General features: G+C 38.0%; 1 protein-coding gene and 1 long non-coding RNA gene across 11 annotated transcripts in view; one reads left to right on the plus strand and one right to left on the minus strand.

Annotated features, from left to right (window-relative positions):
• Positions 1 to 20183, plus strand: part of LOC103140345 (synaptojanin-1-like) — a 34052-nt gene that overhangs the window by 4246 nt on the left and 9623 nt on the right. For 2 of the 10 annotated variants that reach the window (XM_016673343.1, XM_016673316.1), the window contains exons 7-30: positions 3197 to 3258; positions 5338 to 5434; positions 5942 to 6117; positions 7236 to 7317; positions 7412 to 7564; positions 8739 to 8904; positions 9679 to 9702; positions 10162 to 10353; positions 10785 to 10869; positions 11314 to 11454; positions 11544 to 11736; positions 11812 to 11970; positions 12886 to 13042; positions 13206 to 13332; positions 13432 to 13644; positions 13731 to 13809; positions 13888 to 14053; positions 14138 to 14320; positions 15321 to 15449; positions 15627 to 15665; positions 16180 to 16227; positions 18608 to 18649; positions 19391 to 19437; positions 19692 to 19881. In XM_016673343.1, coding sequence (XP_016528829.1) covers positions 3197 to 3258; positions 5338 to 5434; positions 5942 to 6117; positions 7236 to 7317; positions 7412 to 7564; positions 8739 to 8904; positions 9679 to 9702; positions 10162 to 10353; positions 10785 to 10869; positions 11314 to 11454; positions 11544 to 11736; positions 11812 to 11970; positions 12886 to 13042; positions 13206 to 13332; positions 13432 to 13644; positions 13731 to 13809; positions 13888 to 14053; positions 14138 to 14320; positions 15321 to 15449; positions 15627 to 15665; positions 16180 to 16227; positions 18608 to 18649; positions 19391 to 19437; positions 19692 to 19881 — 2950 coding nt within the window. The remainder of the gene's footprint in view (positions 1 to 3196; positions 3259 to 5337; positions 5435 to 5941; positions 6118 to 7235; positions 7318 to 7411; positions 7565 to 8738; positions 8905 to 9678; positions 9703 to 10161; positions 10354 to 10784; positions 10870 to 11313; positions 11455 to 11543; positions 11737 to 11811; positions 11971 to 12885; positions 13043 to 13205; positions 13333 to 13431; positions 13645 to 13730; positions 13810 to 13887; positions 14054 to 14137; positions 14321 to 15320; positions 15450 to 15626; positions 15666 to 16179; positions 16228 to 18607; positions 18650 to 19390; positions 19438 to 19691; positions 19882 to 20183) is intronic. The other 8 variants (XM_016673346.1, XM_016673339.1, XM_016673322.1 and 5 more) reach the window with 7 other exon arrangements.
• On the minus strand, positions 568 to 13928 carry LOC107836688 (uncharacterized). The gene is made up of 2 exons (XR_001662629.1): positions 13868 to 13928; positions 568 to 2510 (listed from the first exon to the last, which is right to left on the minus strand). It is a non-coding gene; the product is annotated as an uncharacterized LOC107836688 (long non-coding RNA).

The following is a 20183-nucleotide window of genomic DNA, read 5'->3' on the forward strand; positions in this document are numbered from 1 at the left end:
TTTAAAAGAAGAAGCTGAACTGTTGCATCTAATTTCTTGTGACCCCAGTTTGGGCCTCTTCACTCTTATGATGTTTGACATATTATAACACCCAGATCAATCCAGTATAATTGAGTGAATCTCTATTGGTTGAGGTTATTTAATGAACTCATAAAACCATTTTTTCTTAGAGTTGAGTAATTATAGAATATAGAGAACTTCTTTAAATTATGGGCTATTAAAGCTGAAAGAGAACATCTCTGACAGGTAAGAATGAACTCAAGGCTTCATTTCATACCTAATGACATCCTCCATCAAGCAGCCAAAACTTAAGCTTCATTTTATAGTGAAGGGAGCAAAATGACAAGTGCCAGTCTGTTATTACAACATAAAAGGGAAAAAAAAAGTCATCTTGTTTTCACAATAGATTTTTTTATACCAGTTTTAACCCCTTTTTGTCGCTTTATTCAGAAAAAGTCCATTAAGGGTGTTTTGTTGCACCTCAATGAGAATCGACACCCTAATGGACTGGATGAAAACCCCCACCTGGTATAACCTTTTCCTTTTGTTTTGTTGTTTTTTTTCCCCCCTCCCATCTCTATTTATTTTCATTTTTGGGGTGGTGGGTGGGGGCTGGGAGCTCTGCTGCTGTTGCTTTATTACTGCAGACAAGTCAATCCTCTGTGCAATGCCAGACTTGATGGGTGTAAAACAAAATGAGAAGTTTCATTATAATTTCTTAGTCTACCCTGCACCTGTCCAGGAAATGCCATTTTGATTACATCTGATATTCCCATTGTGTGCTCACAGCTGACACAACATCACTTGAGTTTGCCTGCTCCTGTTCTGACATTGCACAGACTGGTAATTTAGATAGGATGTGGGGGAGGTTAATGATAGTAATAGTGGTTGGTAAAGGGCTTTTTTTCTGTTTTCCTCAGCTCCCAGACTTCTTGGGTCAGGTGAGAGAGCCTGATCTGAAAACATCCCCTAACCACTTTTTGATTTACTCTAATATTCCCAAAGCAGCTGGATACACGTTAACCTCTAACAACAATAATCTCCTAAAAACCGACATGACGCCATGAGCATATTAGCCATCTATTCAGGCCAGTAGGTCTTTAGTTTTCTCAAAACACAGATTAGTGGGCTTGGGGTTGTTTTCAGACACAAGTGTAGTTCTCCTGCTTTGACGCACCTTCTTAGCTCTCAGTCCCCTTCTACCAATTGTGGCTTGTAGGCTCTCCTCTCCATACGCTCAAGTACTTCCTGAGCAGGATGTGTTATGTTAGTTTCATTTAAAAGAGAAGTTTTTCTAATGCAAATGAGCCTATATATAATTAGCACAAGTGCAATTCAAAGAGCACCTGCTGAGTGAGATAGTCAGTGGTAGAAGTTGAAAGTCATTCATTGTTTTATTTACCCATTTTTGAAAAGAGCTATTTACTGGTGCATCTGAGTAAATTAGGACATTGTCAAGAAGTATATTTAAGCCTTTATTTCAGTTTTGGAAGGTCCAGGCTTATGGATTATGAAACGTGGATTTTAACCTAGCAGTTGTAGCTTAGTGAAATGCTCCTGTTGCTTGAATTACTGCGTCAATGCCACATAGCGTTGGAGACAATCAGCTTGTGGTGCTGCTAAGTTGTTAAGAAAGCCTGAGCACCTTTAATAATGACCTTCAGTTAAAATGCAGTGTTTGATCTCGTGTGTTTTATCTTACAATACCCCACAGATTCTTTATTGGGGTTTGGTTTAGGTCAGTTTTGCTGGTCAATCAACCAAAATGTAGAAGTACCCATGTTCTTTCTTATTTTTCTGTACAAAAAAAAAATTAAATGCTGCAGGAATCCCTTTTTCTACAACATTTTTTCCTTCCACTCAACTTTCTACTAATATTGATGGATACTGCACTTTGTGAACAGTCAACATCTTTAAAACCCTTTAACTGTCACCTCTAAAACACTTACTGGTAGGTAAACGGGTTCATAAAGACTCTGTTGTCGTCACGACAGTTAAAGGGTTTTAACATTTTGCAGTTTGACATCTACGTAGAGGGTACCTGCCTTTGGGTAACTATAAAGTCTTCCCCATGATTGTGTTGGCTATAACAGAACATTTCCAGTTTTTGAAAACACTTTAAATGGAATATTCATTTTTTAAGGTCCTCAGTAGTCATCCTATTTGCAGTAATTCTACATACTATGAAATGAAAATTTTCAATTATTTAGTAATTTACTGAGCTGCACCTGTATCTATTCTCTGAAGCGAAATGACTCATACTGTGAAAGATGCATCTGTCCTTCGACTATAGTAACAATCTGAGAATCCTTTTTTTTTTATTTAGATACCAAAACGTTTTTAGATCATGTATAGATTTAGTACTTGAAAATGTTGATTTTATTGTTCTTCACCAGTCTAACACGGTGTTGTGGCACACACTGACTGTGTTTTAGTCTAAGCTGTTCCACTGCAACCTGAGTAGTTTCAGATGTCATCTCAAGAAGTTATTAAAAATGCAGAGGCTGAACCTGCATGACAGAGGAGAAAGAAAATAAGTCACAATGGCCGCAGTACGGTTTACCCCCAGTATAGTTTATACAGGCCCTGTCAAAAACAGGTCTATGCAAGCAAATCATAAACGGAGCAAACAGTAAAAACTCTGTCTAGCCATCATCCTACAAGCTGATCACAAACAGAAGTCAAGTGAAAGTAGGAAGAGCTTTTCTGTTGGCAAATATTTTTTAAAAGGGAACAGCAACGTGACAAAGAGGAACAGACTTCCTTGTTGCGACCAGAGTGTTAGATTTATTCATTCTCACCAAGCCTGAGTGGGAGTAGTCATGCGTATCCAAGTTTACTTCCCTGATTCTGTGTCAATGCTTGTATTAGATTTTTCGATGGAACAACAGGGCTGAAATCTGGGGAAGAAAGGTGTTGGAGAGATGACGAGATTCCTCTGTTGCTCAGTGTCTTTGTCTGCGTGAACAAATTTCCTCCATTCTGTCGCTGTGTTGCTCTTGTCCCACTCCATCCTCTCTCCGTTTAAAATGAACCAAGGCCTCATCTGTCTATTTCAAGTGCACAAATGTCTGTTTCACTTTCTCAGGTTTTCTGGGAATCCACACAATGTGTACTCTTATCTTTTTTGGGGTCTTTTAAATTTATTTTTTTTGTACTTTACCAAAGTAGGACACTGTGGGTTGTGTGTTTGCAGGTGGGGTCCCATCGTGTCAAACTCTCAAGGGGATTTGAGGCAAATGCACCAGCTTTTGAAAGGTAATTAAAAGATTAAGTGGATCTTTTATGAGTGACTTCAGTTGCACTTCTTCTCTTCTGCTTTACTTGATTCCAGCTGATTGATGGCCTTCTGAAAATCTCTTTGCCTCCTGGTTGAGAGTAGCTAAGGCTTGAAAACAGGAGAGGATTAAGACTGAAATGCTAATATTGTTGCTGGGAACACCAAGGACACATTAATAGCTCTTCATCAACAATGTCCTACCAAATATACAGTATTTTTGATGTGACATGAACATTGTCAAACATCATGGGAGATGCTTTTGATTCAGTCTAATATTTGCCCCTATATATGCTACTCTCTCTTCAGGTGACTGAGTAACATTTGCATTTGGAAGAGTTCCATTTCTGAAATTGTTTTCAGTTTCTTCATTAAATAAATCCCCTCAATAGTTTTAATCCATTGGTCCAAAATTGCTGGATTTACAAAGTTCCACTTCTGTTTCCAGGCAACACAAAGATACAAATCACATTTGGAAACAAATTATGATCCAGGATTTTTGGCATTAATCGTTGCACTTTTTTTTTTTCAACTTGGACAGCTCAGTTGTTACCACATACCCCTCATTTTCTACTATATCTTTTAGCTAATATACATTTTTTCACGTTTACAACCCTCAGTGGAAATGTCAAAGACGTGGTTTCTGCACGTCTTTGCAGAAACCCTGCAGGGTTTTCCGTCACATTTTTTTTAAAATGTCCTTTTAGTTGTGTCTTAAATTAGTACCCCCATTACTTTTCTAAACTTATTCCTTTTTCATACAATTAGATTTTTTTTGTTTTGAGACAAGTGCTGACAACTATCATGCAATGTGTGTTGAACTTCGGACCTAGGGATTACAATGCTACAATAGATGCAGAGCAGGAGCCTATTGCTTAACGTTCAGCCTTCCTCACAAACAAATCTGTGGGTTTATTGTAGTTAAGTGAATTGAAATAAAACATTTTTGTTACCTTACCATTACTAGCTCCGTTAGAAGTGTGTGACATTAACTAAATTTGTCTTGAGAAACAGATTTCAGTAGTTGGCTTTAACTTTATATCAATAACAGTTCAGGTACTTATTGTATTATGCTGCTGCATAAAAGGCAAAGTTAAGAAACTTGCTAACGCAAATAACTCTCATAAGAGAGCCAAAAATGACCAAGATAAATTAAAGAAGCTTAGTTTAATCTAAGTAACTTACGTTACAAAAACAAAAACTGAAGTTTTTGTTTTTTTATTTAGGCCTTTAATTTTGAAAGGAAATGTTATTTTAAAAGTTTTCTAAATATTTGTAAATATAACCAGCTGAAACATGCAGAAGCTCTACAGACAACTTCAGCCCCTCTTAACTTCTCATCGGTTTTACATAAAAAAAAAAAAAAAATAAAAAAAAATTGACTCATTTTCTGGCTTTAAATGACCAGGTATTCTTGTCCTTTCCAGTATACTTTAGAAATCAGATGGTGATAAATGCTCTTTTTCTTTACACTTCGGTTGTTTTGTGATTGGGGTGTGAACCATGCCTTCCTGGTTTAAAATCTGTACCACACCCAAATAGTACTGGAACCCTCCTTATCAATCCACAGCAGCCACTTTTTTAACTGTGTTTTTCCAGAACTTATTTGATTGTACAAGGCTAGCACATACATACTGCCATTAATTATAAATTAAGCAATGAGGAATATGGCCAACTTCCAGTCTTCTGTTTTTGTGGTGCAGATGTTAACCAACTTTTCTTTCTGCTCCCTTTAATTTGCTTATTGCATCATTTTGGGTCCCTTTGCCATGTTTAACACCTCAGTGTTGCAGAGTACGGCTGCTTCCTTGACTAGCAAGTCACACACTGAAAAGTGTTAATGTCTTGGTCTGGTAGCTCTTTGAACAGTTATACTGTTTGCAGTTTTAAATCTAATTATATTTATTGGTATTATTCAATGTTTTGTTGTTGTGTCATGTTCAAACTAACCTAAAACCTAGCTACAGTGCATTTACTTAAAGATAATTATGATTATTGCTATCAACTTTGTAACCGCTTGTATTTGATAAATGCACTATATGCCTGGATCTGTTTTGCAGACACTTCACTGCACTGCGAAGTTTGTATGGGAAACAGGTGATCATCAACTTGCTTGGAAGCAAAGAAGGGGAACATATGCTCAGCAAAGCATTTCAGGTGAGATTTAACTGTCTTTTTTGTTTTTACTAAAGGATTTCTATCTAATGCAGACAACAACACAGGATTTCAGTGAAACAGTTGAAGATGTGTCGTAAGAGGCCTTTTTTACTGCACATTGCTTTGTGTAAGCTTGCAAAATATTGAACTGTTACTGCCTCTCCAGAGCGGAGGATTTTGCTCAACACAGAATGTGTCACTTCCTGCTCGTTTTTTCTGCCCAGTCAGTTAGCAAAGAGAAAAGTGCAATTAAAAAAAAAAAACTTTAAGATCTTCAACATTTTCAAAATAAGAAGCAAATGTGACAGCATTACAAGCTTGAAATGAGCTTGAGCCTTTTTTATAAAGCACGTTGCCGTACAAGCTTTCTTGTGGATCAAAAAAACTTAGTTTGCATAATGAATGGAAACTGCTGTATGTTTACAGGCCACACAACTGCACATTATACATCTTTGGATTATATTTAAATATTAACAAATATGTGCTCTTCCCTTTTCTCTCCCTCAGAATCACCTGAAGGCTTCAGAACATGCCACAGCAGTGAGAATGGTTAACTTTGACTATCATCAAAATGTGAGGGGTGGCAAGACTGATAAACTCAGCAGTGTTCTGAAACCACAGCTGAGTAAATTCATAGACGAGTGCGGGTTCTTCTACTACTCCGGTGAAAAAGGCATTGTAAGGTGCAAAAGTTCTTCCTTACTGTACAGATTTGTATATCTTTTCCTGATCCGTTTCTTACAGTTGAAGTACCAGTATAACAGGTATTTTTTTCAACTGCAGTTGCCATGCTCACACATTCCTCATCTTGTTAGTTGTCTCCATCGCATCTAAAAACAATCTAGGTTTCCCTCTTTGGAGCTCTGAGTTTACAAAACCCTTCTTTTGAAACTCTGTGATCAGGGTTTCTTAAAGGTTGCCCAGCTTAGCCTCACATCTCACATCTGCTCTTTACGATTATGTCCACCCTATTTTGGTATATCTCCTCATGTCTCTTTGCCCAGTCACCCTTTTATTCTTTTGAATAATTTGACTCAAATTGTTACAACTTCTATTATTTAATAGACATAGTCATCATCTTGTTGTAACATACTATTTGCTAATTAATCCTTCTTTGGCAACACTGTTACTTGACTCTATCCAGTTGTATGCAGACCATCTATTAGAGGGCACCTCTGAGCTCATGGTCCATGGTTGTCATTGCTGTGTTATCCAGCAGCTGAAACATTTATCTAAGTGATCAATAATCTCCATGGGCCTTTAGTAAAACTGTCAAAAACACATTTTTCCACAGCTTTCCAAAAGTACTTGAACATTTTCTAGTCATAGTACAAAGACAATGTTCAACTTAATTTGATGGGACAAAGTAAAGTGGTGCATATCTCTCAAGGAACACAATAGATATTTTCTTGACTTTTTGAATTTATTTTGGAATGAAAAATGTCAATTTTTCATTAGCCCTCTTTACTCTGATACAGCTTAGTGAACAATTGCCATCAGAAAGCATCTAATCAGTCTATAGACTTCACCTATGCTCAATTTAATCTTTGTGTAAATACAGACATTCTGTAAGTACCTCAGGTCTTTCCAGTTATGCAAGTGAGAAATTAAGTATCACAGGTTTGATTGGGAGACATTTAATATAGAAGTCTAAATCTATAGCATTACACATTTATTCTCTAATGACTTGCAAGTTTAAAAAAATGAAAGGAACTACAATAATGATAAGTCGGGTTCCATCAAATGTTAAATTATTGCCTTTTGCAGTTGCATAAATCAGATTTTATTTTATTTTTTTCAGGACTCAGGGAGGGACCATCAGGAGTAACTGCCTGGACTGTTTGGATAGAACCAACAGTGTACAAGCCTTCTTTGCACTTGAGGTTTGTGTCCAGCTTGGTGTACATTAATGCCTGAAGTTGAAAGATTTTATAGATTTGTCGTTTATTCAAATTCCCTTTGCCTCCTTCCATTCAGATGTTGCCCAGACAGTTAGAACAAATGGGTCTGACAGAGAAACCACAGCTGGTGGCCCGGTTCCAGGAGGTCTTCAGGACCATGTGGTCTGCTAACGGAGACTCCGTCAGTAAGATTTATGCAGGAACTGGAGCTCTGGATGGGAAGGCCAAGGTATGTAGTGAAACAATTTAATTCTTGGGAATAACGAGAAGTTTTCAATTGTTTAGGTATTTTATAATGCAGGTTAGCAACACTTCCGCTTCCATAGATTCTGCTCCAATGTGTGATGTAGCGTTACCCAAGTAGTTTTTGCAGGCTAATAACATGTGACTGTAAATGATGTTATCCAGGATTTTAACACCATTTTAAAGATTCTGAAGAAGCATTTAAAAAAAATTGTACCATTTCAAGTCTGAATACATCTGATAAATGCACACACGAAAAGTAAAAAAAAAAAAAATCAATTTATCTTATTTTTTAACTTTTATACCCTCCTAGATTAGGGCTTTATGCTGAACCCATGGCTCTTTACCCGGCTCCAGTTTAGATTCCAAACAATGAATTGCATGAGCACAATTAGGATATCAATGATTTCTTTATTGCTTTAAATATATTCAGCCATCACCTCTTAGAGACTAATTCATAGACTGCAATTTTCTGTAAGAATGCAAGATAATGATTGCATTATAACAGTTGCATGAATATTTAATCCTCTGTGTAGAAATTGTACCCTTCTTTCCTTTAATTATGTGCATTATGTCTTTTGGCTAACCTGTGGACCTCTCCACCTATGTGGTAAGTTATTAGGATGGTTGGTGTTGCCTTTAAGCTATGGGTCTATTTCTGGTGTCCTGTGTATATGATGGTTTCATATAAATGAGAATGGAGTTTGGGATAGGTGACAAATCTTGTTTACTTCTCTTTGATTGTCCTTCTGAAAATATACGCTCTCATTAAACTTTCCTCTCACTGCGAGCAGAAATTCAAAAATAAGAGAAACAAAGAGGGGAAAAAACTACTTTAATTTCTTTTACTTGTAGCAATTACACTTATACTTATTCCTTCCAATGAAATGCAAAGTCTTTCTTTGAATTTAGAGAAATCTGTCCAGATTGCCACCTAGTGGTCATTAATGAAATCTTAAACTTGTCCAGAAGATAATTGAAATCCACCACTGAGAGCTTTAAATCTGACAGATCTCTCTAGAATGTTCCTCCTTGTTCTTTTTTTTTTTTTCCATCCCGCAGTGGTGAAAAATGTACATTTTTAACCAATACTTCTTGACCGTGCCTTTTTTTTTACTGGTTGGATGCTAAATATATATGTATATATTCTTTTCTTGTAGGCTGGAAAGCTCAAAGATGGCGCTCGCTCTGTGACACGGACCATCCAGAACAACTTCTTCGACAGCTCCAAGCAGGAGGCGATAGACATCTTGAGGCTGGGATCCACGCTTAACAGTGATTTAGCAGACAAAGCGCGAGCCTTGCTCACCACTTCCAGTCTTTACGGTAATTTTCTGCAACATGATGGAAGTGCCTTTTTATTTGGTGGAACATTTGTGGAAACAATGAGCTGCACTTTGCTTAAACTTTTGTAACATAAAGAAACAACAACATTTTGAGCAATGTTAGACACAAAAAACAATGCAAAGAAAGAATACAATGTAATTATTATCTCCTTTTAACTTTTTCTTACACCGCCCTCCACATTTGTTGGCTCATCTGGCTAGCTTTATAAAAAGCCTTAAAATAAATCTGTCTTCATTGCTGTTAGATAATCTCTCAAATACTTTCACTTGAGGACATTGATTCAGTGATGAAAAAATTTGGAATTGTCACTGGTTGCCACACTTATTGGCATCCCAGCTGTTAATGTTTTTAATGTCCCTCTTTTGCCAATAGCACAACACTTAGTCATACCTTATAACAATTCAGATGGTTAGATTAGAGGCTAGGATTCTTATAGATTCCTCTCTGCACAATTCCTCTTTTTAAACTCAGTTGTTTTTCTGGGCACTGAGTAATTTCTGCATTTTTTGGGTCATGTATTTTAAACCATTGTTGACCTGATTTTTATTTATTTTTTTCATACCAACTAATTGTCATGAATACAATGTTTAATGGTTGCTATGGAGACATAGGCTTCTCAGCAGCACTAAAGAAACCTTGTGAATCTTGAAGGGAGCCCTGACTCGACTGATTTAATATTTACCGGCTATTATCTGTTGAAGGGATGCTAACCTACAACTTTCTTCCTTCTCTCCCATTTGCAAACAATCTTAGTCACTGAGCCTGTCTTACAATCAGGTATAGTAACTGATGGACTGCAAGCAACAGATAGATATGTTTTCCTGCCCTGTCATATAGTTGTTTTGTCTTTTTTTTTTTTCTCTCTCTCTCTATTGGTTGTGGTCTATTCCACTGTCTGTTTTATTATATAGTTGCAGCAATGATTAAACTAAAATGGACTAGATATTTTTTTGCAGTGATGTTTCAACATGTTTTCAGTAGGTATTTACAGACAGCTATAAACCACTACCAAGGTTTGCTTTGTGAATGTTTTCAGTGAAGTGGTCACAGCTAAAGTCATCCTCCCATAACCTTTGTTTTTAAACATTCTAGTGAATTTCCTCTGTTGTGTTTTGAATATAATAACTTTCTTCATCAGTATTTTCCCCTTCTTTGTTTCATCTTCCTCCAAACCTCCTTTCTGACGTGCACGTTCCCATGTTTTGGCATCTAATCCGCACGTCCTTTCCTTTGCAGCCTCTCCAAGAGTGTTGCTAGGAATGTGTCAGAGTCACCATAAATACACAAAGCCCAAGCAAATCCGGGTCTGTGTCGGGACCTGGAACGTCAACGGGGGCAAGCAGTTTCGCAGCATCGCATTTCGCAACCAGACACTGAACGACTGGCTGCTGGATGCTCCAAAAAAGGCAGGACATCCCGAGTTCCAGGGTATGTTTCTATTAATTTGTCTACAGTCATTTCTTGGTAATGGCCCCTTGAGTATGTATCCTATTTGTTTAGTTGAAGTAGGTGCTGTAAATATTCAACTGTTATTATTAAATAAAGAAGTGTGTACACTAGATATTAAATCAGAAAGTGGACATTGGTGATCCAGTAAGCAAATCAATCAATCCATCCCTCCTTTTTAGTTTATAAGTCAGCACAGAAATGGTTAAGTTTAAGATAAATCTATGACTATTAGAAAGAGACAATTGATGAAATTGAAATAAATTGACAAAGATTACAGCTGATCTGTTTTCAGTAAATGTCCGTTGTGTTTAGCACAAACTTTTATTTATAAGATCATTACCCTTTAACTGTTGACTGTTTCTTTAAACACATTCACTGAACGACAACCGTTTATTTTTGTTTCTTGACAGACAGCAAAGCCAACCCCATAGATATCTTTGCCATCGGCTTTGAAGAAATGGTTGAACTGAATGCTGGGAACATTGTCAGTGCCAGGTATGTGCCAATCAATAACCTGCAGTTAGTTCATAATGGACTCAATACATTTCAACTGTAATGTATTGAAATGTACAAAGCATATTTCAGTATGTGACTGTTAGACACACCTTCAAACATTTTGCAGCAGTGTCTGCAGCAGGTGGTTCTATTCTCTTCTCAGTTATTTGTAGAATCACCTTTTGCTGCAGCCTCAGCTACAACAAGTCTTTTGGGGTGTGTCTGTAACAGCTCAGCAATTACTTTGTGATCTGTCACATACCATCTCTTTAGAATACAGCACATTTCATGTCTGAAATTGAAACATTACAAAATTTAAAAGGGCTACAAAAGTGCTAAGACTACTTATGTTTAAAAGGTATTAAACCTTAATAAACAGTAATATTGAGTTGATTTTGTTTTCTTGTTTTAATGTTGGTGCTCTTCATCTCTTCTTTGTCTCAGCACTACTAACCAGAAACTGTGGGCTGCTGAGCTCCAGAAAAACATTTCAAGGGACCACAAGTATGTGCTGCTTGCTTCTGAGCAGCTGGTGGGAGTGTGCCTGTTTGTTTTCATCCGTCCTCAGCACGCACCCTTCATCAGGTAAAAATGGTGCAGATTCTGATCAGAAACACTCGATGACTACGAGTGCTAAGAAAACCCTTGCGAGTTTTTCATTCGTTATGTTACAGGGATGTTGCTGTAGATACAGTGAAAACCGGAATGGGCGGGGCCACCGGTAATAAGGGAGGTGTCGCCATCCGCCTGCTGTTCCACACCACCAGCATCTGCTTTGTCTGCTCCCACTTCGCTGCCGGCCAGTCTCAGGTTAAAGAGAGGAATGACGACTACAATGAGATCACTCGCAGACTCAGTTTCCCGATGGTAATGGCAGTTCTGGTCACAAATGTTGTATTTGGATTCAACTGCACTTGAGATAACATTTATCCTCTCCTGCAGGGTCGTCTGCTGTATTCACACGATTACGTGTTCTGGTGCGGAGACTTCAACTACCGAATCAACCTGCCCAACGAGGAAGTGAAGGAGCTCATCAAGCAGCAGAACTGGGATGCTTTAACAGCTGGTGATCAGTTGTTGGAACAGAAGAACACAGGAATGGTATGATCTGTAGAACACATCTTCACTGCATTAGTATCATTTGTCACTATATGATGGTGTATTAAGACTGATTCAGAATAGATTTTCTATGCATGTTCTGCACCGTATTGTAAGAGCTTAAATGTGTTTGTTTTTTTTTGTTTTGTTTTTTTTTTAGCAATTTTACCCAGCAATTTTAGCAATTATTTTTTTAATAACTGTGACCAACTATTGCAGTTTTGTTGGATTATGCAAACTGGCTCAGTAACGCTACCTTACTTAGAAATTAATAATTCTATCGATTATCCTGACGATCAGTCGGCTAAAAAGGAAAATGAACACATTTTGCAGATTTTTAATTTCAACACCAAAATGAAATGCATTAAAATATGCAAAAATTAAACAATTCAATTTCATTTTTAAATAAGAAAATACTTAATTACCTAAAAAACAATAACATTGCATTTCTTTACTGTACACTAGCAAAGAATGAATCTGCAACTACAAAAATATTTACAGCATTAACATGTGAAAATCTCAGTCTTTTCTTCTTGATTTAACTGTCGGGCTGATCTGTTGTTGTTGTTTTTTTTGTGTGTGTGTTTTTATTGTTTTTTTGGATTAACAAATTGATAATTGGATAGCCAAATGTGCTTAATATGAGAATTTGAACCAGTTGAAGTTTATACTATGCATCTTGAACATTTTAACACATTTTACATTTTATCTTAAATGAAAACTTGTAATTGTTTTATAAAGTTTTGCCTTAATCACTGTCTGAATATGTACTTCTTTCAGCAAATGGTCTTTTTTTTTACTCTGTATATGCCAGTTAACGATTAATCGATTACTGAATTCGTTGACAGTTACGCCAATAATCAATTAATCACAATTAATCATTACAGCCCTAGTGCAAACCTTCATATATCTTTGCAGGTCTTCCGAGGTTTCATTGAGGGAAACCTGGATTTTGCCCCCACCTACAAGTATGACCTCTTCTCAGAAGATTATGACACAAGCGAGAAGTGTCGCACACCAGCATGGACTGACCGCATACTTTGGAAAAGGAGAAAGTGGAACTTTAACAGAACAGGTGAGATGCAGGGCATCTTAAACCTAATCCTTGTAACCTTTTGACCAGCAAACAATGCAGTAATGCCATTTTGCATTTATAAACATGTATGTAAAGTTTTGAAGAATTGCATTTAGACATTTGTTTTTTGTTGTTTTTTTTTTACTCTGTGGTTGTTTTACAGCTGAGGAGATGAACATTGTAGGTGCAGCCTCTACATCTGGAGATGCTGAGGATAATCCAGACCTGACCTGGAGCCCTGGGACTTTAAAGTACTATGGCAGGGCTGAGCTCAAGACCTCAGATCACAGGTAACCATCATGATATCTCTGTAATCCAAGATGATTAATGACAGTTTAATAATACCAGTAATTCATGTCTCTTCCATGTTTTGTGATATTTCTCTTTAGGCCTGTGGTAGCAATAATAGATGTGGACATCCTGGAGGTGGACCCTGAGGAACGACACCAGGTCTACAAAGACGTTATTGCCCTGCAGGGGCCTCCAGATGGCACCATCTTGGTGTCCCTCTGCTCCTCAGGGCCTGATGACTATTTTAGTGATGAACTCATTGATGAGCTGCTTGATAAGTTTGCTAATTTTGGAGAAGTCATCCTCATCAGGTGAGGCTAACATGCAAGGACAGAGATCCAGCTGTGTTCCACCTTCAGCCTCTTATTCTCGATTAATTGTGCAATTTTTCATGCAGGTTTGTTGAGGAGAAAATGTGGGTGACCTTCTTGGAAGGTTACTCTGCTCTGGCTGCGCTCTCTCTCAGCGGTTCCACTGTAAGTTGGCTCCTATTCTAATTTGTTGGAATGAACCCCTCAGCCTTTTTCTGCTCACCTTGCTGGTATGCATTGCAGGTTCTGGACAAGGTGATTGACATCCGCCTGAGGAGTCCAGGGTGGATCAAGAGTCTGGAGGAGGAAATGAGTGTGGAAAGGATCTGCGGCAGCATTCCCACTTCAGCTAGTTCGACCTTGCTTGCTGAAGACGTGGACGTGGGTGATGAAGATTATGATATGGAAGGTCAGGAGTTGTCAACAAATTGTACTTATCTATGTTAAGGTTTGTAGAAATGTTCTAACCATTCTTTCTTGTCTGCTGCTCCAGGTGACGTGGATGATGAGGTGGAAGACATCCTTCCCCAGCACCTGCAGCCTGGAGCAGGCTCTTCTTTTGGATCCTCACCTCTGCCGTCCCCACGCGGTAGTCCCTGTCCCTCTCCTACTCATGGAGAACCCGCTGCTCCCAATAGACCAAGTCGTGGACAACAACCCCCTCGACCATCACAAGGTAATGACATCACTCAGCATAAATAAATTGGTCAACTACAGTGATGTTCCTCAAATCATCTGCACAGCTAATAGTCTCAATCGGCTGGAACGTAAACTGTGATTTTGTTGTGTTTGTAATAAGTGGAAGCAGATTTAAGCCCATCGTCAGAGAGGAGAGAAACAGCAGGTAATTAAATGAGTGATAATGCAATCTGTGTTGGTTTCCACTTGTCTGTTTTAGAATAGTGTTTCCCTCTGAGGCACAGTTTGCTGTGTGGTGTTGATGTGTGCTGTGTACATTTTGCTTTGATCAAATCAGAATGGTAAACAATAGGGCAAAAAATGGACACAAACCACAAGGTGTTTCTATAAGGTGTTCCAGGATTGCATCATGTTTTATATGACATCTGCATAAGACCCCTTTACCCTGAATTAGGACTGGCCTATAATCTTTACTTTGGAGAACCAAACACCGTCAATACTTTGATCAGCTCATATGCAACTTGAAATGTTGTTTATTGTATTTATTAACCTAAATAACTGGCTTTTTCCTTTTACTTCACTTCTTCTACTCCTTGTCCTCCTCTTGTGTCCTCGTAGGTAAATGCAATGCCAGGGCTACTCTTTCAAAGTTATGAACATGGTTTGCATTTAAACTGCTGCATGAAAATGTCAGATTGTATTTGCAATTTGGAGAAGCGTGGGCTTCCAGCTAGGACGCGTGTTTGGCAAGGAGCACAGGGCATACTGATCTTTTCAAGTGAACATAGCGTTTGTTAGTGTTTTGTTCTTATGGAGTGTGGGGTGAGTTTGATACCAAAAGAGAAAACAGGTTGTTGTTGTTGTTGTTGTAGAGCTTTTAGCTGTGCGTGTTTTCACAGATGTGTTTCATGAAATTGTAAGAAATATGTAAAATAAACTAAGCAGTTATGGACATGACTCTATGCCGTATTGATTTAGAAGTTAAACTGCCACAATATATTTAATACAACAAGCCACTCTGCACCTCTTCCTTCAAGGGCCTCCTGTAGACTTCCAGCCTGGTGCTCCCACAGGTCCTGGCCTGGAGCCCAAGCGGCCTCCTCCACCACGGCCCAACGCTCCTCCAGCCAGACCAGCTCCACCTCAACGACCACCACCACCTTCAGGTACCGCCCCATCAGCCTTCTCTGTAATAGAATGACATAAAGCATTATTACTTTTGTCAAATTAGCCCAACTTAAGTGGGGGCAACTAATTAAAATCCTGCTGTTTTAATTATGGTTCTCTACAGAGGAAATAGTAACTTGTCACTTTTATCCCACTGCTTTGCCAAACCCATGAAGGTGGCATGAGCCCTCAGCCTGTTAGAAAGTACTCTGGAGGTAAAGTTAAAGTTACTGGATGATGTCTTGATGTACTTTTGTGGCTGATTTACTTTATGCTGGTGCTTGCTGTTTTCCATTAGAACTATGCACAGCAGTCAGTAAGTGTTGATTCAGTGTTATGTACAAGAAAAAAACTGGTCATAAATGATCAAATTGTCCTACTGTTTTTGAGGAGTAAAGGAGGTTTTGCATCTTTTGTCTGAATAGAGGTAGAATCCAACTCCTGATGTGACGCATTAGCTTGGTATTTTAAATGCTTGACTACTTCCCCTTGTAATTGGTGTAATTTGTTAGTAACATACTTGTATGGTGTTTTTGTAGGTCCTAAAAACCTTCCTATAGGTGAAAGATGATCTTGTACTTTAGTTTAGTTTTACATGACAGTAAGTGAATTTGGGAATTAGGATATAGGTTTTACCTGAACACTGTGACTAATCTTTACTTTTATCTGTTGATATTTTTTCTGTTCTACTTTGTTTTAAAGAAAAAATCATTTGTTTTCCTCTTTAAGACAGTGGCATATGTCCCAGCCCACTGCTCGGTAGGAGAGGCAGTGAAGGTAACGAGCCAGGAGTTTTTGAATGTTTCCTAATTCCTTCGGTCTTAGACCCAGTCATCAATGTCAGTGAGGCTATTTTGACATTGATGGTTTGTGTTAACTTTCACTGCTTTATTGTAGGGGTGTAAATCAAAAGTTTATCACAATACAATAATGTATCAATTTGTTTGGATGACAGTACAATGTTACTCAATATCACAAACTCTGTATGATTTCAATAATATGCAATATATGCCCATCTAACACAACCATTTCGTAATTAGCAACCTACAAAAACAACTTAATATGATTTGATCACTTTATTTCAAAGTGATTTCAGTTTCAGATTTCAATTTTAAAAAAGCATTGTTCTTGATAAAAATAAATAATAGATCACTTGTTCAGTATAGTCTCACATTTCTCATATTTAAGTGCATTTTTTTTTCTTATTTAACCTAAATGCCCCTGATGACGTTTCAGTCTTAAAGAAAACAAACATAACACATATCAACATTTTAAAAATCACTTTTGATATGGATGAAAGCAGATTTTAAACTTTCATTCAGTTTTAGTGTCCCAAAAATTTTTTAGATTAATCTCAAATGCAGATCATTCACCCTGTATCATCTTAAAGATGACAATGATATTTATGTTTGCTTTGATGCAATTACATCATTAGTCTAATCTTTTAGTTGATGTATCAGTGTGGATTGACGTATTGTTTACACCCCTACTTTATTGTGGTTCATTTTAGTCTTGTTTGTAGGTGTGATTGAGACGTGATTAATCCGTTACTAAATGCAAGAAATGTAAACCACCACAGAAACAAAATCAGTGAAAGAAGCTTGTCTTCTTTCCTTCAAGCACAATTCATTCTCATCTGTTTTTAATACTCAGCAATTGTGCAGATCCATTTTAATGGGACTGCAGTCACGATTACAGTGAACATTACAAATGCAGCTTAATAAATTACAATATTTTCAAAAATGTAATTCAAATCAAAAACTGAAACTCATTTTGTTTGTGTTAAAGACTTTCAGTGAGGGAAAACATGAAAAATCAGTATGTTTTCTTTGAATTACTGCATCAGTGCAGGCCTGCATGGACTCAATCAGCCTATGACACCATTGAGGTGTTCAGAAAGCTCTAGTTATCAGACGTTACTATTAGCAGCCTTCAGTTTGTCTGCATTCTTGCCTCTGTTCTCTGCCATCTTCCTCTACTAAAACAACATAGGTTCTCTATTAGATCAGGTCCAGCACAGTGGACATCCCAGTAATTAAAGTTATTGTTGGTACTTTTAGCAGTTTGAGCAGGTGACAACTCCTGTTGGAAAACAAAATTAGCATCTCCATAATGTTTGCCATCAGAGGGAAGTGCGGTAAACTGTCTTTGTAGAGAGTTGCTCTGAATTTGCACTTCAAAACCACAGTGGAGCAACTCCAACAGATAAGCATTCCCAAATAATCACGGACACTAGAAGCGTCACTCTGAACCTCGAGGAACCTGGATTTTCTGCTTCTCCATTCTTCCTCCAGACTCTGGAACCTTGATTTCCAAACTAAATGCAAAATGTTTTTTTCATTTGACAAAAACACTGTGGACCACTGAACAACAGTCGTATCCCATCCCACGTCCCGTGGCCAAACATCTGTGTGTCCTGGCGCTTGAAGCATCAACTTCACTTTCACTCCTCTCCTTGTTAATCTCCTGAAAACTCTTAAATGGGCTTGACTTCACAATCCTCTGAAGACAGCGGTCATCCTTATTGCTTGCCCATTTTGTTCTCCCACTCTTACTCCATCAACTCAACTTTCCATTAATATGCATGGATACAGCACTCTGTGAACAGCAGGTCTCTTTCACAATAACCTTTTGTCATTAGTCTTGCCCATGATAGCATATGGTGTAATATGGGCAAAAAGTAACATTTTATGAAGAACATTTTGATTGAAATATTATATAATATATCATAAAATAATACAATACATATTCAAAATGAACATAAACTCATACGTTTCACATTTTGTGTTGAACTACTGTGGAAAAAATGAACACATTTACTATTTTAATTCATAAAAATTTGTGTACAAATCTATAATTAGATGCATATTTTTCATAGAGACCAGAGTATGTGTATCTGAAGGGATAAAGTGGGTTTATCTTTGAGGTTGTTTTTCATGATGGGAAATGGAAAAGTCCTCCTTAGACAGATCATTCAGCTTTTATCTCCTCAAGCGTCACTGCTTTGCTACAATATTTCCATCACATGCTTTTTTTTTTTTTTTTTTTAAGTGCTTCTACTAGCCATTTTTTTTCCTTTGGAACGCCTGCATCTGGTGACTAGCTAGCTGCTTTGTGTGTAACTTTAGTGTAATTTGGTTTGCTTTGTGCTGCAAAGGACCAAAGAGCCCTGCTCTTCCTCGGCCAGATGCTCCTGCAGGTGAGTGCCGCTATGCACGACGTAGCTGCATTTAGCATGAATGCATTCAGCGAGGATAAAAGTTTATTTGGTGATTATGTAAGGTCTCTTTGTGTGACGTTTATTTGTACTTGTGATAATGTGGTGAGATTATACCTGCCTCTCCCTCCTATAATCCTGTTTTGTGTGCTTGTGTTCTGACACACAATGTGCTTGTCCTGAGGTGGAGGATAAAGTTTGGATGTCTAGCCAATCGCCGACTTTGCCTGTCTGCACCTGAGACATTTGTATGGTGTTTGTGGTTAGCCGATTCCCTCTTGCATAGTAAGAGGCTGTGTGGTTGGCAGGGTTGACTTACGATTGGTGACTCGACAGGACAGAAGAAGACATTCAAGTGTTGTGGGAAAATGTTTGAAGGCTTTAGGAGGGTCTGGGTAAGGGAATAGTGAAAGAAGAGGAGAATCCTTATAGTGTAGTGAGCAGTTGGGTTACAAAAAAAGGCCCGTGTGTCTGCCAGACCTCCTGGAGCTGTGGAAGGACTGAGCCATCTTTGATAACATAGTCATCCATAGAATAGCATGTGCTGGATAAACTGCTTTAAATTGTGATTTGTTGTTTTCATTTGATTAATCATATCAAAGTAATAAAATATGTTATTGCATGTGTTTTCCGTACAGATCTCTAAAATAGGACCAAAACTAAATATTATTGCTTGAAATATGTGCTTAACAATTATTGTTTTGTCTGTCTTAATGTTCTCAGGTCGAGGACAGGCAGGAGCTCCAGGACCTGGAGGAGCTTCCAGACCAGTGAGTTTTCGACCAGTATTTAGATCTAAAATATTATTATTTTTTATTATTATTATTATTGTCTGTGTCATGTTAAGAAATGTATCATAAATTACAACTTTTGTTCCCGCTATTGACTCTTGTATTGCTGTGCTTCTTCTTCAGCTATGAAATATCTTTTTCAGTTCATCCACTCAGCTTGTAGCATTCGCAGAACATTTACCCTCATCCAGTTTTATGTTGCGATGATTATCTTCTCAATTTTCATCTTGCAGAATATTCCTCCTCGAGCTGGAGTGATCAGCATGCCCCCTCAGTCTCGCCCGCAGCCTCCATCTCACCCGGGTGCGCCAAGGCCCACTCCTGATGTGCATCCCGGGGCCCCTCGGCCTATCCCGGACACTCATCCTGGAGCCCCACGGCCGGTGCCCAGTGCACAAGTTAAACCACCAGACCTTCCCCTGGGTAAAGACATAAGTTTTCATGGAGCTAAACTTTCTGAAAAACTTTATTTTAAGGTTATGTGTCCAACTAAAAGTTTACAATAGCCATGCAGCTGGATCTCGGCATGCGGGCTCTGTTGGAATTTTGAGTAACCATGGCAACGTAATGGGTGAAAAACAAGCCAAATTCAAATTAAAACAAATTCTAACTGACACTGTTTTGTGTCAGTTAGACTCTCAAAACAGAGATAATTTTAGCTGTGTCCGAATTCAGGGTCTGCATCCTTCGAAGGACGGATTTGTAGGCCGATTACGTCATAGCGT

Source organism: Poecilia formosa, unplaced genomic scaffold, assembly GCF_000485575.1.
Source record: "Poecilia formosa unplaced genomic scaffold, Poecilia_formosa-5.1.2 Scaffold3, whole genome shotgun sequence".
NCBI lineage: Eukaryota > Metazoa > Chordata > Actinopteri > Cyprinodontiformes > Poeciliidae > Poecilia > Poecilia formosa.